At 52.5% G+C, this 13,790-nt stretch overlaps 2 protein-coding genes across 2 annotated transcripts; one reads left to right on the forward strand and one right to left on the reverse strand.

Moving 5' to 3' along the window:
- Positions 1-155: 155 nt before the first annotated feature.
- On the forward strand, positions 156-6,203 carry LOC119089588 (glutaryl-CoA dehydrogenase, mitochondrial). Its single transcript, XM_037212350.1, has 10 exons — positions 156-309; positions 971-1,094; positions 1,380-1,553; positions 1,888-2,029; positions 2,292-2,383; positions 2,648-2,777; positions 3,160-3,376; positions 3,781-4,010; positions 5,194-5,354; positions 5,808-6,203. The coding sequence occupies exons 2-10, from the start codon at positions 971-973 to the stop codon at positions 5,873-5,875; spliced, it is 1,338 nt and encodes a 445-aa protein (XP_037068245.1). The 5' UTR covers positions 156-309; the 3' UTR covers positions 5,876-6,203.
- Positions 6,140-11,686, reverse strand: LOC119089589 (NSFL1 cofactor p47-like). The gene is made up of 7 exons (XM_037212351.1): positions 11,417-11,686; positions 10,805-10,953; positions 8,726-8,893; positions 7,715-7,969; positions 7,241-7,378; positions 6,701-6,928; positions 6,140-6,362 (listed from the first exon to the last, which is right to left on the reverse strand). Exons 1-7 carry the CDS (start codon positions 11,516-11,518, stop codon positions 6,230-6,232), a joined length of 1,173 nt encoding a protein of 390 aa, XP_037068246.1. The 5' UTR covers positions 11,519-11,686; the 3' UTR covers positions 6,140-6,229.
- Positions 11,687-13,790: the final 2,104 nt, after the last annotated feature.

The raw sequence follows: 13,790 nt of genomic DNA on the forward strand, positions 1-13,790 counted from the left end.
AAAAAAGAATATGATAAGTATTTATTCAAATGCATCTTTTTGACTTTGAGTTCATGAACGGTTTATGATGCATTACATAACCATCATCTCTATCATGTCAAGGCTTCTACCGCCCCCCCCCCCCTCGCGCAGGAACTGGGTCCCGCGACGTTCTCGCGGGCGGGAGCGGGGAGGTGTTACGTTGGGGAGGTCGGGGGACTTTTGGCGTCACGCGGGGTGGATAAGGTTTGAAGAAAAGTAAGTAGCCGAGAAGTCTTCCGAACACCCGACGAAGTGGGAACATAGTGTGCCGGCCTTCTTAGGGTGCAGGTACGTTCAGTAGCATAGCCAGGATTTTGCCGAAGAGGGGACCAAATTGTCGCAAAGGGGCCTCCGTTCCTCGCTAAAGGGGTCACGTGTTTGTTTTCCGTCGACGTTTCTAGGCTCGGTTACTCATGTTGATGTCTCGAGGGCCTGCCTAAAAGTGCTGGGACCTACAACCTCAAGGAGCTCCCACTTCCTCTGGTGAAGCGGGGAAGGGGTAGTGTGAGGACCAAAAGCCCCCTCTCCTTGGATATGCCACTGGGTGTATAATAAACATCTGAAACTGGAAAGTACCTACAGAGCTGTTTCAGGGTTATATGCCATGCTTAGCCTTACCGGTCTGGGAACTGGTAGGTTGTGTTAATATCTTGGTAGGGTGCTGTAGGGCAAGGGGTGCTTCACCAGTAGATGACACATTGCAGCCACCCAAAGCATCTCATTGGTGTCTGTGTTGTCATGTGCCAATAATCATTGAAGTACTTCCCATGTCATGCCTCTGACTTCCTCAACAGACTGCCCCTGTAGTATGTCAGATAGTGAGAGGACATATTTGTAAGGTCCCTTTGGCAATTAGGGCACATTATTATTATTTAGCAAGTTTTCAACTCTCTATTTTCACTCCTATTTCTGGAGCCAACTGGTGGCTCTGATGCAATGTTTGTTTCAGATGATGTCTTCCACCAAGGCACTGGGAATGTTAGGACAGCTTATCCTCAGACCAAAGACTGGTCTGGCCCCTCTATCTAATGCTTTCTCTTCAGCCTGTGCACATCACCAGAGCAATAAACCAGGTATGCAAGTGTCCACATGAATCATGTGGAATCTTGTGCATGTGCCACATCTCCAGGATGTGATGATTGCATGATGACAGGATAATTGGAATGGGTTTCAGCTCCTGAGTAAAAAAGTAAGGTTTTAGTTCATTTGTATAGCTTATGTCATCATTGATCTTAAGACTGGTTTAGTGTGAAAGGTTGTTCTGTCATCTTCATTACTGTGTTAATTGTTTGTATACTAAGAACCAATTGTTTGTTATTTGTTGTTTCATGCATTAAGCTATCATTTTTATGTTACAGCAGTGGAGAAACAACCTGGGAGAAAGCCAACACAATGGGCCAAATTTGACTGGACAGATGCACTTAACATTGACAGCCAGCTAACTGAAGAAGAAATTATGGTTCGAGACACCTTCAAACAATATTGTCAGGAGAAACTGATGTCCAGAATCATCATGGCCAACAGAAATGAAGGTAGCACTTTCTGAACCCACCTAGGCCATTTGTCATGCCTATAATGGCTAGGTGAGAAGGCTGTTGGTCAACTGCTGATGCATTTTAGAATGCTGCCTGAGCTGAAATGCCAGTTGCAACTCTCATAGTTGTGCCCCCTATGCATCATCAATCTAGTTGTGCTCAGGGATGCCTGAAAGCAATCTCATAAAGACATCCATTGTAGATATGAAATCCTAAAACATAATAAGTGAGTGTTGTACACTTGTGTTATGTCCCCTATAATAGCAAGGCTGCAGTCACTTTTTGTCAGTCTTGGAGATGATGGCTGATCTCTGTCTTCTCTGTCGGGCAGTGTTTCACCGAGAGATCATGACTGAGATGGGCCAGCTGGGCGTGCTGGGTCCCACCATCCACGGCTATGGCTGTCCGGGCGTCTCCTCCGTGGCATACGGCCTGATAGCCCGCGAGGTGGAGCGGGTCGACAGCGCCTACAGGTCGGTGGCTGCCAGCCGCCGTCGCGGGAGACTCGGCCGAGGAACAGCGCGGGGCGCATGAGTGCGCTGAATCGCTCTGCTGTCAGCTGCAGTGCCGTTGGTCCGTGGTGACGCCCCCCGGTCCGTTGTGGTCCCCTGTCGGGAGGACATGACGTAACTGGTGCAGTCGCCCCCCGAACACCGGGTCGTCTCGGCCCGTCTGACCCCGTTCACGCCACATTCCCGTCCTGCCCAGTGATTGACAGACTACCACTGAGCGCAGGTCTGCCATGAGCGTCCAGTCGTCGCTGGTCATGTATCCGATATATGACTACGGAACGGAAGAGCAGCGACAAAGGTTCCTTCCCAAACTCGGTAAGACGTCACCGGTTGTGGGTTGTGTCTTGCCCACCATCAGTAGGTCTTCCTGGGCTGTTCTAGTTGGCCGCTATGACGCCGCGCTGTATTCATATCACCAAAAACGGTCTCAAAGAACGTTTTTGAACCTGTGTCACCATGCTGCCCAGTCACCTGAGAGGAGTTCTCCATCGAGGAGCCCGGTAGCGTGGCGGCTTGCTCGCTGCGCCAGCCACGCGGTGCGCGTGGTGGTTGAAGGCAGCGGCGCTACCCTGCCGGCAGCCCGCGGCGAGCTGGTGGGCTGCTTCGGCCTCACAGAGCCCAACCACGGCTCCGACCCGGCCGGCATGGAGACGCGCGCCCGCTACCAGGCTTCCGACCGCGTCTACCTGCTCAACGGATCCAAAACATGGTCAGTGGCGCCCACGGTCGCCGTGTGAGAGTGGGTTAGGCGGGAGGGAGGAGGCAGTGGAGACGGCGACGGACCAGCAACGTGCAGGCTACGGACAGTGGTTCCTTCGTTGAAGGATTTGAAAGCGGCAAGTGCGCGAACCGTAGATCGGATAGCATGTCTTCAACTGCGGCTCTGTCAGCTTGTCCTCGTGAGCTTCTCTCACCGTCATTATGGCTCCGATGCAGATTCACTGCAACGGCTCCATTCCTCGGACGTACCATTGTTCGCTCGTATCGGACGACAGACGCGCTTGCCCTCGCCACCGACGCGTCACCAGGCGATGGAGGTCGCGACCATCGGCCTCCGTCGCTGACCCAGACCCCTCCCCTCCCGTCCCCAGGATCACCAACTCGCCGATCGCCGACCTGGCCGTGGTCTGGGCCAAGTGCGACGACGACAAGATCCGCGGCTTTATCGTCGAGCGCGGCAGCAAGGGCTTCACCACGCCCAAGATCGAGGGCAAGTTCTCGCTGCGCGCCTCCACCACCGGCATGATCGTGCTGGAGGACGTGGTGGTGCCGGAGGAGAACATGCTGCCCAATGTGCATGGGCTCAAGGTAGGCCTCCAGCTGAAGTGGCCGCTTCTGGCGCGTGGGGTGCTGCGGGCAACTGTCACTGTCGTCACTGGGGCTTCGCGGCGCACTCAGACGCGGAGGCGATATGGCGTCGCCTGCCTCTCACCCGGGCAGGAAGGGTGAGCACCGGGCGCAATCGAACCCTGTGCCTCTGGCTTCCCAGTCGCGCAGTGAACGCAGATGCGTTAGCCACTACACTGTCGGCACTCACTGCCAGGGACCGCACCTGCCTGCATCGGCGTGCCCGGTCTTGGTTTAGCGTAACCCGTTGACACCACGCTGTCGGCGGCCCGGCCGCGTGGTCGCCGGCGACCGGAGCGCGCCATCCCCGCCACCTCCCGCCGCGGCCGGTCCTGACCTGAGCGTCCCTCCGTCGCCGCCGCCAGGGGCCGTTCGGCTGCCTGAACAACGCTCGCTTCGGCATCGCGTGGGGCGCGCTGGGCGCGGCCGAGGCGTGCCTGGAGACGGCGCGCCAGTACACGCTCGACCGGCGCCAGTTCGGCCGGCCGCTGGCCAACACGCAGCTCATCCAGAAGAAGATGGCGGACGCGCTGACCGAGATCAGCATCGGGCTGCACGCGTGTCTGCAGGTCGGACGCCTCAAGGACCGCGGCCTGTGAGTATTTATAGCGGCGGGCGGCCGGCCAGCGGCGCGGCGTCTTATGTAAATAGAGGTGGCGGTCATGGGCGCCGCGGGAAGTGGGCCACGCCGCTGCCGGCGACGCCGCGTCATCGGACGGGTCACGTGTGCCAGACACGTGACATTTGGTGTGATTGGCGGCGGTGGTTTTTGTGGGGGTTTGTCGCAGGACCGCGGCGAAGCGTCCGAAGTATCCGGATGCTTTAACATATGTTCGTTAAACCGGATTGCTGGATATGTATGTTATGTAGTACATATTTGGTGCCCGAATGTATACTACATAGCATATGTTGATCTCATGTGCGTACTTTGTTTGATTTACCTGATCAGCGTAACTCACTATTGAAGTAAGCACCTGATGAAGAAAAGGCTGCCAAAAACGGTTTTTATCGATGAATATCCAAGTAAAAACAGTGATACTTCTTGCTTGAAAACGACTTTCCCAGACTGGCCCGAGCGATTGCTCATTAGTTTTCCTCATCAATGCTCATTTCTCCAACATTTCATGCGTAATGAAGGGACCCAAGTGTCGTCAGAAGGCGGATGTTGTTGGCAACAACATCCGCCTTCGAAGGTACGGTAGCGCGGCGGTTCGATGGCAACGCTAGCGCGGCCCGTTCGGTTGCCTCAGTGAGGGGCACGTAGCCAGACTACCAATCTGCCTCTCCCTCTGACGCCCAATTCACTTCCAGGTGTTATATAAGGCAGTAGTCTGCTGTAAAATGGCGTTCAGGCGGGCCACACAGTTCATCCCTTTTTGCGAACACATGACAGATGATAAATTCGGGAAGCGGATCCTGCTGTTCGCTCGCAAGGCTAGTAAGCTTTCGCCAGTCGCATGCGAGGCGTTTGCATGTGCCATCCTTCCAGGTCACCGAAGCGGTGCACGCTTCGCACCGGCATCCACACACCGCATTCAGGTTTCTTCACAGGAAAATGTGATCTTCGATTTTCTGTATGAATGGAACACCTAACTGGCTTGCACCTTTAACGTTGGGCCAAACGCGTGAAATCTGTATCACGGCATCGCGATGTACGGCTTGGGACCAGAGTTTGTGGCCGCTGTTGTGAGCTGGTGAAGTTGCAGTCGCGCGGAGCCCGTGCCGTCGTGCCGGCGAGCTCGGGGGATGGCCGTGACGTCAAAGCACCTGCCCGGCAGGGCGGCGCCCGAGATGATCTCGCTGGTAAAGCGAAACTCGTGCGGCAAGGCGCTGGAGATCGCGCGCCACTGCCGCGACATGCTCGGCGGCAACGGCATCAGCGACGAGTACCACATAATCAGGCACTGCATGAACCTCGAGGCCGTCAACACTTACGAAGGTGAGAACGCGGCTCTGGCGTTGGGTGCTCATGAATCGGTGTTCTGCTTGATGCTAGTATTGCTACCACCTGCTTGGAGGAACTGTTGGCGTGATGTGGATGACTTACTTTTTCTGATGTGTCTCTGAAAGATTGATATAACTGTGTCGAATGCGATATATTTTTCGATTGATTATTGATCCACGCACGGGATACGGACAACTTAATAATGACGGCAGATTCCCCGACATTACCAGCCTGTATTGCTTCCAACCGGGGCTTCGTCATGGGACTTCGGTACAGTCCTCCTGCGATCACTGCTGTGTGTATTTTCTGTTGTCACGAAACATCATAACGTCGCTTGCAATAGCAAACGGCACAGGCGCCATCGCTGGCCGGGCGTCCGCGCCGTCGCCCGCCGGCCGTGCGTGCGGTGTCGCCGCCTGGCCGCTGACGCTGGCTCCACCTGGGCAGGCACGCACGACATCCACGCGCTGATCCTGGGCCGGGCCATCACCGGCCTGCAGGCGTTCACCGGCTGAGGCGCCGGCGCCTTCCCGCCTTCAGTCCTGCACAGATCTGACGGCTGCTCTCCCTCCAGCTGCGGCGGGGCGCGGAGCCGCCACCCGCGCCACCTGCCTGTACTGCACTGTAGCGGGCTGTCTATGCTGTAGCTGGGCGCTGGGCGACCGCGCCAGCTGCCTGTACTGTAACGGGCCGCGCAGGGCCGCTGCCCGGCCGCTCCACCCGTGCTGTAGCAGGGACGCAGTTAGCGGCGTTCGTCCGCCGGCCAACAGAATGTGATATCGAATACGCATGGTGCTTTATTGAACGCGACCTGTAGACGGAACACGGGGGATTTGACAGAGACCGGTGTTTGGTGGGGATGGGGTTGATCACAGCGCGCGCTGCAGGATGGCGGCGTTCTGCAGCTGGCCGTCCTGGACGCTGAGGCTGTCGTCGGTCAGCTCCTTGCTCGGGAAGGTGGTCAGCAGGCTGAAGGGCGTGCCTCCGTACTGCGGCCGGGCTCTGTGCGTCGCGTCGTCAAGGAAACCGTCGGCAGATGGGCGGGATCGAAATACTGGCATGCTGCACCCACCATACGCCAGTCACAACACGTGGGCGAGGTATGCGATATGAAGGACACTTCAAAGCTCGGAATACTACTTACGCAAAACTCAGAATATTGAGACCCACTGCCAGCGTATGGTACACTACGGCTCTTTGTGAAGGGGAACTTGAGTTGAAAAAAACGCGGGGACAGAAGAACAGCATAACTGGTAAACAGTGCATCACGCAACGAAAAGCGTAGGCGAAAAACGAAAAACTGCGTAGCGTGCCCCACGCCCGCCCTCCTCAAAGGATACGTGACGATGTAGCGCCGCAGGTCGCCGATGGTGTGCGACAGGTTGAGCTTGATGATGAGCCGGGAGCCGTCGGCCAGTCGCACCTGCACGCTGGTGGTCGGCTGGGCCTCGTCCAGGCCGAGCGCGGCGCGCGCCGCCGCCTCGCTGGCGGCCGGGTCGCCGGCCGAGGCGGCGGCGGCGGCGGCGCTGGCGGCCGGCGCCGGCGCGCCCACCACCGCCGGCGCCGGGCTGAAGAAGCGCCACAGGAAACCCATCAGGCCGAGCAGGCGCCACAGTATGGCGGAGAGTGACCAGCCTTCGGCGGCGGCGGGCCGCGGCCGCGGGCTCTCCCGGGCTGAAACACAGCCACCGTGGCAGCCAGAGCGCGGCGGCGGCGGAGCCAGAGCGCACCGTTGGCCTGACCTCACCGCATAACCCACGGGCTTCACACAGGCCGACCAGGCGGCCGACACACTGATTGAGAACGACCATCCCGCTGACTGACTGGCTACCTGGCTAACAGACTGGCCTGACATGATCTGATATGACCAGATCACTGACCTGCCCAGGACGTGACCGCGGCCGGAGAACGGCTTAGGCTTGGCCTTGGGCTTCTCGTAGTCCTCGTGCCGGTGGTCCTCCATGTCCAGGTGCACCTCGCCACCCTGCGCCTCCCGGATCAGTTCCAGCGGCACCTGACTGCGCATGCGCGGACCACGAGTCGAGCGTCAGCAGCGGGCACGGACCGCCACGGGCGCCTGAAAACACTCGGCCGCACGCGGGACAAGAATGTTCGGCAGGTCCGAAGACACCGACCGCGGACGTGGTACCGGGTGTCGGGTATGTCAGATGACATTCAGGGCCTGAGGGCGTGTTCTCGGTCGCCTGGTGACGGGATTAGCCCGGTGTGTACGGAACTGATAAGCTCGTAAACGTGAGCAGCTCATAAACGTCATTCCTCCTAGAATCTCAGTGCATTTCAGCGATTCGCCGACCTCGGGACATTCACGGGCGGCACTCCTGGATGGCACTCACCCGCCGCGGACAGAGTTCAGGAACTCCTGGTTATCCGGATCCGAGTACTCGCGCAGCTCTCCGTCGTCGACGCTGAAGCCGGCCTTCCAGAGCCGCAGTTTAACGGTGCGCGGCTGCGGCGGCCGCCGATCGGGCGCCGCCGGCACCTTCTCCGAGTCGCTGCCGGTCTGGCCCAACCGGTACCCGGAGCCGCCGAACGTGGACGGCTGCGGCCGGCCCGGCTCGCTGGTCGGCTCCACCTCCTCGGCGCCCTGGCTGCGGGGCGGGGCGGGGCGGGGGAGGTACAGCATGCGGACGCGGAGGACGCGACGGCACCGGGGGCTGCGCTTCATCACATGAACTGATGGGGCGAGGGCGAACTACAAGCATGTCAAGGAAAACGAACGCTTTAATGTTTGTTTTAATGACTTGTAGTTCAGCATGATGCTAAGGATTGGGGTGTGTGTGGCTCTCCCCCACTCCAATCCTAAGGATTGGGGGGGGGGGGGGAGAGCCACACCGAAGAGACAAAGTCCAAGCCACGGCACGCACAGCACAACACGACACCACGGAGACCGATGGACGACGAACCTGTCCAGTGCAAATGATGCCGTGGACGTGACCCCGTAACGTGGCCATCACCACGTACGCGTAAACAGGCCGATATAGAGCAGCATGGGGCGCACAGAGATTCATGTCAGTGCAATCGCGCTGTCGGCATCCCTGGCCATCCCGGGACCCTGGCTGATTCAGCGGGCTTTTGACATTCTGGGGGATCTCGGCCCTTCCGTGTTCACAGGCGGACTTCAGACGTCGTCACCGCCTCGGGGTCGGCCCGCTGGACTATATGGCGGTTTGCGGGGTTCCTGGCGTTACCGGTAACATTTTGCATTCACCAATTTCCTTTTAGGACCGTGTCCGTTTATCCCCAATCATCCCACACAAGAAAACGGTGGCATGCGGGAGTTGTTAGCTTTTAGAATCCCATCAGGTTTCTTTCGAGTGAAACGTCACGTCAAACGTGATGGTTACCCTTTGGCGGCCCTGAACATTTCCTTGACGATGTCCTCGCCCCTCTTGCCTCTGCGCGGCCCGAGGATCTGCTGGCCGCTCGTCTCCGAGCCGCCTGCGAAGAACGCCTGGCCGTCCTCGTCCGACTCGTCCGAGTGCGCGTCCATCAGACCCTGGATCGTCCGAATCCTGCCAGCACAAACGCAGTGTATGGACGGCACTGCACGGCGAGAACTGCATGGAGACTTCTTCTTTTTTTTGGGGGGGGGGTTCTGAACCGAGATGGCTGGCCTTATGACCACCGGTCAGCCCTGCAGCTCGCACCGGGCCCAAAATCAGCAGCACCACTCACATTTCGTTTGGGTCATCCCGCCTCAATTTGCATGAACATCTTGTAACGAACAAAAACGGACATAGCCGCCATCATACAGTATCCAAATCAATACAATGCCTGCAATCCTGAAATCACATGGTTACCTCAAGTATGGGGGCGACAGTACCGGGCATTGGAGGCGCGTGAGCGCAACAAATCGATGACATGAATCGGTGATAAACCATTCCTTTATTATTCTTTTATGATTACGCGTCCTTCATTGTGGCCTGCATCAGAAACAAAAAATGATTTCCCCAATTAATTTTAGCCCATTCTAGCAACATCATATATCACAGCCAATTGGCACATTTTGGTCACTTTCATCCAAACACAGGAACGAGCTGTCCTAAACCCAGGAAGAAATTGGATTTGGGGAGGGGTAGGCTAGGTGTCCATAGATTGTTGCAGGAGCCCAATATGTTCAACATTCAACAAAAGCAGCAAAGCTGATAACTAAAGACCTAGTATCCACTTGAGTAACCAATGCCATCCTGAAGAATGTAGCTCTGAAAACAAAACTGCACCAACTGGCTAAATGATGTTGCAAATGACCCAACAAAAAATATTGCTGCAATGGCAGCAAAAGACTTGGGCCCAAATTCTATATTTTGCATATAATTGCCACAGAAAAATATTTGCATCATCTAGAACCACAAAAATATTCACAGGAAAATCAGCTTCAAGACATGCAGTTCACAGCAAAACCAACATGTAGTAAAAGTGAACTTGGAACAGGGTGATGCATCTTATTACAGGTTCAAACAAATTTACCAACCTATAGAACAAATACAAGATGTACATCATCCTATTTTATTACCATCTTTAACAAAATTAGGTTTAATTCCTGTTATGTATTAATCTCATGAACTGCCAAATAAGAACCTTCAAGGAATTTGTGATGAACATGTCTCAACCAGGTTAACAGACAAAAGGAGCAGACTAGTACCCTTTGGAAGATCAAGATCAGTGTGCATAACATCACTGTGTAAAAAGGTAGGGAAACCAGTGTGTAAAAAATCAGCAGTAAAGGCCTAAAAAGCTTCTGACTTTGCCAGTTGTTCCTATCTCTTGTGGACTGATGTTGAGCTTCTACAAAATTAGGAGGTACACAGCACAAAATGTGGACAACCTCCCCTTATGACCAAAACTACAAAACTTTTCCATTGCACCATACATCTATGCAACATCAGTGCACTGATGATGTGCATCAATCTCAAGGTGTACATCAATCTCAGGACAAGCCAAAAACACACAGTATTGTCACATTATTTTAGGTAGCATATATTTTCAGAGGATGTTTGCCAGAAAATACACTTGCAGCATAATAATTCCTTAAAGCAGTGGCTTTCCATGTGCTAAAACTGGTGGTGCAAGCCAAACTTTCAGCTGAGTACTCAATTTTATGATATGTGTGCTGCATTGCTGCCACAAATGAGGTGTCAATGATGTATTCATGTTGTCACACAACCCACTGCCCAGGCCCAGATGAGGATTAAATCCAAATTTTGACATACTATGCATCATTTGTGACCTGGTCTTATGAGATTAGTTGATAATTTATCATTCCTTTTGCTATAACATATCATTTATTATGACATGGATTTATACCCAAATCCCTTGATTATCTTTTTCACAGATCATTTAGCTTTGCACTCTACACTTTTACTTTGGATGTTTAAAAAACAATATTGTCTCCAATGCAGGTGAACAATATGCAACTAACTCACCCAGACTGTCTCTGAGCTCTGTTCTGAGCTGGGCCAGACTGAACCTCTTCAACTGCTGGTTCTGCTCCTGCTGCAGCTCCAACCACCTCACCTGCTTCCTGGTCTTGTGCTTCATCTCCATCATTGTCATAGAAGTTGCCCATGGCCACCTTAAACAGCAAAAATACTGGGTAAGCACAATGGTAGAGGAACTATTAAATTACAACACAAAAATGCCTAAGCTATTTCATAGGATCTCTCAAGATCCATAGTTTGAATCTCACTCACCTGGTAAAACATCACATCAAACAATAAGTGAGCAAACTATTTGAGATCAAATGTGCCACAACCTGCACTGCACACAGTGTGACCACAACTGTAGGTTTGCAGAAGCATTTTATTTCCTGCATCATCATTTCATGCAATATTCAGCTAAGCTAGAAAAATCCCATCATTCCAGATAGCTGGGTGATTTGGAAGTAAGGACATGCATTTTGAAATGCTTTGTGTAGTGTTACTCCCATGTTTTGACCATTTACATGTGCACACTACACTTTACTAATATGATGCAAGCAACTGAGCAGGACGAGAAAACTGATCAACCAATCAATATCAACACCAATCGCTACCCACGTCGAGGTTCCAGCCAGCCGCTTCCAAAAAGAAAGTTGCTCGCTCCGTATCAACACCAGTTATGGCCATAAATTGTGCCAACAATGCTTCATTATCCGCCATGGTGCTAATCGTCTGTGATTGACCACTTGTGTCAACTCCACCGCTGATGTCTGACCACCTATCGACACAGTGCAGCCAAAATTCGCAGCTGAAGTGGTGATAGAACTGAGGGTTTGCACGGCACGTCCCCTTTCTCCTCCGCTAATTCTCGTGTGTTCCCGAGTTGCTTGTCTTCGTCCTTGTGCACTTGCGACCGCGCTACTCCTCGAATCAAATGCGCTACGGTGACTAAGCTACACAGATGGCATAGGCTACGAAATGTAATTCTCCCAAATGATATTGGACATCTCGCGCCGTCCACTGTTTCAAAATAGAATAAGTCCCCCCAAAGGCTGCAGGTCCAAGTTCATCACACATTTCATCAGACCATTCATATCACTCTTATTTTAATGTTCATGCATGACACCTGCAATCATATGTAAACAAGGGCATATCTAGGTTGGCCAAACAGGACTACCTCACAGACAACCACATGGCAAAAACCCAAATGACACATTTCTGGAATTTTAGGAAGATTTGAGGACATTTGTTCCGCATAAATGTTTTAAAGGCGCTCTTTGCGGTGAAATCGATAAAATAAGCTAAACAGTTTGATTGAAAATGATAGCAAGCTTAAATAATAACCTGCGCGCTGCTAGAGCACGGCGGAACTTTTTGGGCAGAATTGGCTGATGCAATTTTTGGCATAGATATGCAACGTGCTGCTCCAATAGTTAAATGACATCAGACGTGACAAGCATGCAAACTGACATCTATGTCGCAAATTGGGTGCAAAACTGATCCTCGCAAGATTTTTGTGATTGAACCACTAAAACATGCTAAAAAGCCAAATTCACTGCGTGCGTCTTTTGAGATCAACCAATGCGGTCTTGAAGAGATATACTTTTGATGTTTATGTTTTGACCAGGCAGTGGTTTTATTTGCGTAGACTGTGAATAAGCCTTGCAGCAGGTTTATGAAAATATATTGCAGCACTTTAGCTCGATGCAACACAACATCGAGACTTACCAAAAGGCGCGAAAACAAAGAGTTGCTGCGATTTCTGGCGCTCAGCAAGTAAGGTGGGGGGGAATGGGGGTGTGTGTTTGCTGAAGTGTGGAGTTTGTAACATTACCCGTAATCCGTTTCTTACCTAAATCGCTGTGTGTTAGCCATATGTAGAAGGATTCAGTTTTTGTGGGCACCCGGGCACCCTGCCCATGTTCTGGCGTACGTTGCATCATGCTACCAGGTACGACATAGAAGACCATTTACCCTTTAGGACCGCCTCCTACAAGCTCCTGACCGGTTGAACTACATTGAATCTGGTTTGGGACGTGGTAGATAAGTTACATTAGGTGCGCCCTGTGTGAGTCTCATCTGGATTTGAATTTGTTTAGTGTATGATGGGCAACAACACTGGGGAAGAGTTTCCAGCCATTGACAACTCACGCTGCAGGCATTAGCTCTAATCATTGGTTCACTCATTCCCTTCCATTCCCTTTTTTATCTTGCATGACTTACATAAGCTGTTTTTTGCGCATTGGTCAAACAAAACCAAAAGTTAAAGTTTGGGTGCATTGAGAAGAAAGCTTTTCAAAATTTACATGGATGTAAATGCATCAGTGAATGCCATCAAGTCTTCTCTTTACACCTTTGTCATGTATGTGTACAAGAAAATGGTCATCCACCACAAGCACAGACCAGGTGCTATCCCATGATGCGGAAAGTGAGGGATCTTGGGACACGTTTTTCATATCATGTCCCTGCCTGTGTTTTTTATGTTGTTTTTTGGCACATAAAGGCCCTGGTAGTTGACATGCCCTCAAACCAGAATCATTAGCTTGTTCAAAATAAGGGCGATGCAGGAAGGAGTGCATGAATAGTGGCATGGGAAATCCGGTAGCAATTAGTACACTTGTGTGTCATCCTTTTCACACGAAGCACCATATGTACAAAAGTTCCATTTAGTTTAGAATCATGGATCATTCAGACTCATTACCCATGCAGCACTGTTCCATGCACTGATGGCATCTTGAAGATATTTAGATGTGGTTTCCTTCTTTGCTGCATGAAGAGCAGTCCTACTAGGGTTGGTACAGCACTGCCTCCAGCCATGCAATATAGATTTGCTGGATGTTGCACAGCATGTCTTAATGTTTTTGTTTTTTTTAAGAAACATGGATGCCTTTAGTTTGCAGTCCTCTGCATGCCCGGTAAACTCGTTCTCTAGGCTGGTGAGATGTTTTCAAAGGTTTGACATTTTCACAACTTATCTCTTGTACATCTAACA

The sequence above is a fragment of the Pollicipes pollicipes genome, unplaced genomic scaffold (genome assembly GCF_011947565.3).
Source record: "Pollicipes pollicipes isolate AB1234 unplaced genomic scaffold, Ppol_2.1 Scaffold_3087;HRSCAF=3621_pilon_pilon_pilon, whole genome shotgun sequence".
NCBI classification, from domain to species: domain Eukaryota; kingdom Metazoa; phylum Arthropoda; class Thecostraca; order Pollicipedomorpha; family Pollicipedidae; genus Pollicipes; species Pollicipes pollicipes.

What these genes read in the sequence shown, in the direction of transcription:
- LOC119089589 (XM_037212351.1), bottom strand. Translation starts at nt 11,518, where the DNA reads ATGGCGGATAATGAAGCATTGTTGGCACAATTTATGGCCATAACTGGT. An exon ending in AGAGCTCAGAGACAGTCTGG is followed by an intron (nt 8,894 to 10,804) that starts GTGAGTTAGTTG and finishes TTGTGCTGGCAG; the next exon opens with GATTCGGACGATCCAGGGTC. An exon ending in ATGTTCAGGGCCGCCAAAGG is followed by an intron (nt 7,970 to 8,725) that starts GTAACCATCACG and finishes CCCGCCCCGCAG; the next exon opens with CCAGGGCGCCGAGGAGGTGG.
- LOC119089588 (XM_037212350.1), top strand. Translation starts at nt 971, where the DNA reads ATGATGTCTTCCACCAAGGCACTGGGAATGTTAGGACAGCTTATCCTC. An exon ending in AAGGTTCCTTCCCAAACTCG is followed by an intron (nt 2,384 to 2,647) that starts GTAAGACGTCAC and finishes CCCTGCCGGCAG; the next exon opens with CCCGCGGCGAGCTGGTGGGC. An exon ending in CGCCTCAAGGACCGCGGCCT is followed by an intron (nt 4,011 to 5,193) that starts GTGAGTATTTAT and finishes CCTGCCCGGCAG; the next exon opens with GGCGGCGCCCGAGATGATCT.